Consider the following 5796-nt stretch of genomic DNA (forward strand, 5'->3'; position numbering starts at 1 on the left):
TAATGTAGTAATAATAATGCAAAAACCTACACTTCAAATCAACATTTAAAACAACAAAAAATATAAACCTTGACCAAAAGTAGTCTTTGAGAATGCCTTAATATACATTTAAATCCACAACCTAATAAAAGTAAACAATTACGTATAAAAACAACTAGGGAATTCACAAGCCTCTCTATAGAGTCCTATACAGGAATCTAGTGGTTACACCATTAAATTACAGGTTTTTCCTTTTTTTGCTCTGACCAGGAGGTGCTATTCTGCCTTCAAAAATTGGATTTTAAAGGCCTAGTCTCTATTTTAATCTGAAATATTGCATTAATTGAAAAATTAGAAAAAAAAATTGTTGTACTATTTTCAATAGGAAAAATTGATCATAATTATTGCATAAATATTAATCAGTACCATAAAATTCTCTCAAAATACAAAATAAAAAAAATAAAAAATATATTATTGAACATTACATTGATTTTACTGAAAATAAAAAAGTTAAATTTCAAGGCTTTGGTCACTTTTGACCATGAAGGAGCCGAGTATGATTCCTAAACGAAGAGGGCCAAAAAACAACAAAATAAAGGCAATTTAGTATGAGCAAATTAAAATATTAAACAGCAAGAAATTACAATGTAACAATTTTAGCTAAATGTTTGATTTTATTTTGTTGCTAAAGTGTTATATTTCAAGTCACCATAGTGTTTAGTGTTCCCTTCAGTGAAGTTTCTTATATAAGTGAGACTCTATATAACTTTTCAGTTTGTTAAACAAACTGAAACACAATTAGACAAACTAAGAAAGTTCTACATAACTATTATGTAATGTTAATCAGCTCAAATTAATATGCAAGCTTATCAACCTTAGATGCATAAATTTAAATAAAATTTCAAGGCTTTGGTCACTTTTGACCATGAAGGAGCCGAGTATGATTCCTAAACGAAGAGGGCCAAAAAACAACAAAATAAAGGCAATTTAGTATGAGCAAATTAAAATATTAAACAGCAAGAAATTACAATGTAACAATTTTAGCTAAATGTTTGATTTTATTTTGTTGCTAAAGTGTTATATTTCAAGTCACCATAGTGTTTAGTGTTCCCTTCAGTGAAGTTTCTTATATAAGTGAGACTCTATATAACTTTTCAGTTTGTTAAACAAACTGAAACACAATTAGACAAACTAAGAAAGTTCTACATAACTATTATGTAATGTTAATCAGCTCAAATTAATATGCAAGCTTATCAACCTTAGATGCATAAATTTAAAAAATGTAAAAAAACATTGGTAGTTTTGAGTTTCTAGAACACGTTATATTAAGTTTGCTGAAAGCACACACCAACTTTAATTGAGTTGATGCAACATTTATTTTTCCATAAGTTGAATATACAAAAAGTCCTGAAGCTAATTACCTCAAGATTGCCTGGTTGCCTTTTTTTTTTACAGTGTAAACCTTCTACCTAAATACAATAAGCAATTCATGATGACATCACAAGATTTTGTTATCCGAAGGCACAATTGTTGCCTTGAAGACAAGATCTTAATACAGCCAACAATAGATTACTAACTCTCTCTCCCCTCAATAGAGCAGCTGAGCTCTACTGACTGGACAGTGGACTCTGTGTACCACATCCTAGACCTGCTGAGCTACATCAGAACAGACCGTCTTATTCTTCCAAAGAGTAGTGAGTAAGTCAGTATCATTCCCTCAAAAACACCTGTCAGTTATGTCATTTATAGTAGCTTTCCATGGTCATTCTATGATATTCTCACTATCTCTCTCTCTCTCTCTCTGCCTTTGGCTAGAGAACGCAATGTGTTGCTTATTCTCTGTGGGTATATTGGTGCACTATTAGCCATTGGGAGACAGTATTCAAGGATAGTGCCAGCACTGTATGAATACACAAGGTATGTTAACTGTGGGATTTATATCAAGTATTTAGGGATTTATATCAACTCAATTACTGGTGGTTGCAATTAATGACTTTCTATCTTTCTCCCTTAGTCAGCTGCTAAAGTGGAGAGAAGTGGCTGTGCCATTGCAGATAGAGCAGTTGTCCATAGAGTTGGATGCCTGGAGAGCCTGCACACAATCCCTCAAGTCTGTACCACAGTGCCTTACTCTAATTCATAATACAAAACAGCAATGTTTCAAGATCTACCTAGTCAGTATTTTAAAGCATCATATGCTATTCCAAACAGCATGCAGCAAAATTTTTCCCCAGTTTCCAAGCCAGGACCATATTTATCCCTCATGGAAAAGGCACTCCCAGAATACACTGCTGTTAGGGTGCTGCCTTAACCCTTGTGCTGTGTTGAAAATCCTTTTCCTAATTTGGTGTTCTCTGTCAAAAACAACCAGTCGTTTAAATTGCTTGTAAATTTCTCATTAGGCATTTGTATCATGAAATATTGGATTCAGTCTTTTTGTTAACTTGTTTTCTTTCAATTAGCACAGGTTTTGTATTTCTTTTTGGAATTAATTTATCATGGGCTTCATTGATCTGAGCTTATTCACCTTAATGTTTGAGTGGAAAAAGGTTCACTCAAGTTTATTCACCTCAAAAAACTAAGGTGCATAAGCTCACGTCAATGAGGCCTACAATCAGTCGGTTCCAAAAAGAAACAAAAAACATGTCCTAACTGAAAGAAAAAAAGTTGATAAAGAGACTGAATCCCATATTTTGCAATAACATGGCATTTTTTGTTGCCCAGTCATTTTTGACCTGGGAACACCAGTGTAAAAAAAAGAAGAAGAAAAAAACAAAAAATGTTTAATAAGTTGTTATACCCTGTGTGAGCAAAGTCAATAATTCTTTGCTCAGTCCAACTGCGATAACGTTAATTTAGATTAAAAAAAATATCCTCTCTAGGTCGAAATGACCAGAACAAAATATGAGGAATAAGCCTAAAATATACTTTAGTTTTGACTTGAAAGGCTTAGCGTATGCGTACATCTCAACACATAGCTTATCAAAGTACACTCGATTGGATAGCTTTTAATAGGAACCTGCCTATATAGGCAGTAGACAACAAGACTAAACCTCACTAGGTTTTGCGACAGATCTAATAACTCTGCTGACAACTGAAGAGACTTGAAAAATAATCTATTGTTCTCGTTCTCTCTACACATACACAGAGTGGCAGATGACACCTCTTACACTCCACCATCTGAGGCCCAAAAAACGGAGTACAGCCAGCTGTTGAGTCGAATGAGAGAGGAGCCCATCAAGGGCCTAGAGGGTCCCGACTATGTCACTGGCTCTAACTTGCCCAGCCACTCTGATGTCCAGATTTCTTGCTTCACTGGCCTCAGGATACAGGTGGGTTTCTTATGGGTAGTCTTTAGCACTACACAAATATCACTGAACTTACATATGTCTTTATTTGCTTGGCAGGGTCCAGCATTCTTCCTAGAAGACGGCAAATCAGCCATTTCACTAAATGATGCCCTGATGTGGGCAAAAGTAAACCCTTTCTCTCCGTTGGGGACGGGTATACGCCTCAACCCCTTCTGACCACAAATACAACAAATGTGAGCAGCATTCTTGCTGGTCTGGCTCTGGAAAGGCGACAACATTCCAGTTTTCTCTCAGAAAGCTTTATGTATGTCAAAATTGACCAAGTTGTGTTCAAATCAACATTATTTGAGGCTTTGCCATTCCATGCTGTGCTTATTTCATTCAGGATTGCAGCTTATATGCAAAGAATGAGCAAAAGCAAGAGTGCTGATGTAGTGAATATACAGTACACAAGGCCAACAGCACAATTGCGATGATATTTATTTTATACAACAGTTCAGTAAACAAGAAGTTAATATCAAGTAATGCATTAACTAAGTAACTTCTTTTTTTTTAAAGAAGGCAAATGGATTTTGACAAGCAACACAGAGACTGATTCACTATAAACATAGGCAAGCAGAGCGATATGTACAGTAAACAAAAACATGTTAATTTGATGCAGGCCAATCAAATTAGAGCACCACAGCTAACTGTTGTATAAAGAGAGATTTATGCTAGATACAGTAATGAATGTTACATCAACAATGAATGTTAATAGGATATTTAATGCCTTTCTTTCTCATCCTAAAACATAAGCATGTTCAGGTATTTAGGTTTAGATGTCATGTTCAGGTCTTAAGGTTGAGATCTATAGCCCAAAGATTGTAATTCTAGGTGGTACTGGCACTGGTATTATGGAGTATGAGCATTTTCATCATGCAGCCTGAATGTTTTGTAGATCTAGACATTTTTTAATTCAAGACTTACAAGTATTCATCTTTTGATGTTTGCGTATTTGATTTCATGCTGCTTTGACATTGAAACTGTTTGCTATGTCTGTTGTCTGTCACATATGAACTGAATATATTTACTGACTAGTGAATATAAACCTTATTTTAGTAGAACCAATTACTAGATTGAAATACGAGTTTGAAATCTCATATTGTAACAATCACTATTTAATGTTGCTTCATTTCATTCAGGAACTATTATGAATAGGTATATAGAGCCGGTCTGAGGCCAGATGTGTAATATTTGTTCATAGAATATGGCAACACTATTTACTGTTAAATTCAAAATATGTCTAGATGAACTTGGGCAATAAGTTTGAGAAACTGCACATATAGAGTGAGGAAACGAAACATTTCTGCTATTACATAGCTATATGTTTGGAGTGCATTTCTGAAGTTACAAAATAAAAGACAAAAAGTGTCATTTGTATTGGTAAAATCATCAGTTGCAATGGCTGTCATACATAGCTGACTATATACAATGTTTGGGAGGAATTATTTTATGAAATTTTGGTTTTATGTTAGAAAATACAGATAAAGAGACTATTTTCATCAAATTGCACTGTGAAATGTATTTATTTGTATATAGTTCTAGAATTTATGTCTGAACTCCAAGCTAAAATGGGTGTACATAGTATATTGATATGATAATTGTTAATACACAACAAAGGACAGTTAAATGTCATATATTGATCCTGAAGTAGAGTCAGGCATCGGATTAAGCCAGGACTAATTCTGCATGCTCCAAGTGTCTAATCTGTTTATTTCGACCGGTGATATCATAAAAGTGCAAGGTGAGATAAAAGCAAGACTGTGTCAGTGATAATCACCTTTTTTGTGTATATGATTTGATAATTACTATTAAAAAGATGAAGTGTACAAGAAATCCCATGATTTTATTTTTGCTTATGAGTAGTGCACTACACTGAACATGACTGAAGTAATTAGTTCATTAATCAGGATTCAAATAATAATACATTTATAGCACCAAATGCAATTACAAAGAGAAGGGAGACCAATTAGACCATCAAATTTTACATATCATTCTTTATTTGTATTTAATTGATGTATCTTATGTAACAGTTCAGGATGCAACTTGGGAAGCTGTGAAAATACTGACAGCAAACTGAAGGGTTGTGCTTTTGGGAATTTTTTTTTTTTTTTTAGATTACTTTGATAAAAAATATAAAATTCACTATATTGACATGCACTTCAGTAATTTCATCCTGACATAATCAATTTGAATCATATTAGGCATGCAGTTTATATTGACATATAAGAATGTGCGGGTTAAAAATGACTAATTTACATTAATCTTGTGAAGATATTATTTACAAAAATATAACTTATGTTCATTAGATGCACAAAAATATATCAGTATTTAAAAAAAAAATTGAACAGAATAAGTAAAATGAATGGCTAGCATGATTTCGTTTTTTATGTGTTGGGGATCACAAACAAGACTGGGTGACCTTTTTGTACATTAATGCACTCAATATAAGAAAATGGCGGGGGGG

The 5796-nt window shown here is 33.6% G+C and overlaps 1 protein-coding gene across 8 annotated transcripts in view; it reads left to right on the forward strand.

Moving 5' to 3' along the window:
• The window catches only part of LOC107676687 (WD repeat-containing protein 17-like), a 31282-nt gene extending 26136 nt beyond the window's left edge, over positions 1–5146 (forward strand). For 5 of the 8 annotated variants that reach the window (XM_016471324.1, XM_016471323.1, XM_016471318.1 and 2 more), the window contains 5 exons: positions 1575–1677; positions 1795–1896; positions 1994–2101; positions 3128–3311; positions 3387–5146. In XM_016471324.1, coding sequence (XP_016326810.1) covers positions 1575–1677; positions 1795–1896; positions 1994–2101; positions 3128–3311; positions 3387–3506 — 617 coding nt within the window. In that variant the 3' untranslated portion in view covers positions 3507–5146. Of the gene's footprint in view, positions 1–1574; positions 1678–1794; positions 1897–1993; positions 2102–3127; positions 3312–3386 lie in introns of those variants that run through there. The other 3 variants (XM_016471319.1, XM_016471322.1, XM_016471326.1) reach the window with 2 other exon arrangements.
• Positions 5147–5796: the final 650 nt, after the last annotated feature.

Source organism: Sinocyclocheilus anshuiensis, unplaced genomic scaffold (assembly GCF_001515605.1).
Source record: "Sinocyclocheilus anshuiensis isolate Anshui unplaced genomic scaffold, SAMN03320099.WGS_v1.1 scaffold76, whole genome shotgun sequence".
NCBI lineage: Eukaryota > Metazoa > Chordata > Actinopteri > Cypriniformes > Cyprinidae > Sinocyclocheilus > Sinocyclocheilus anshuiensis.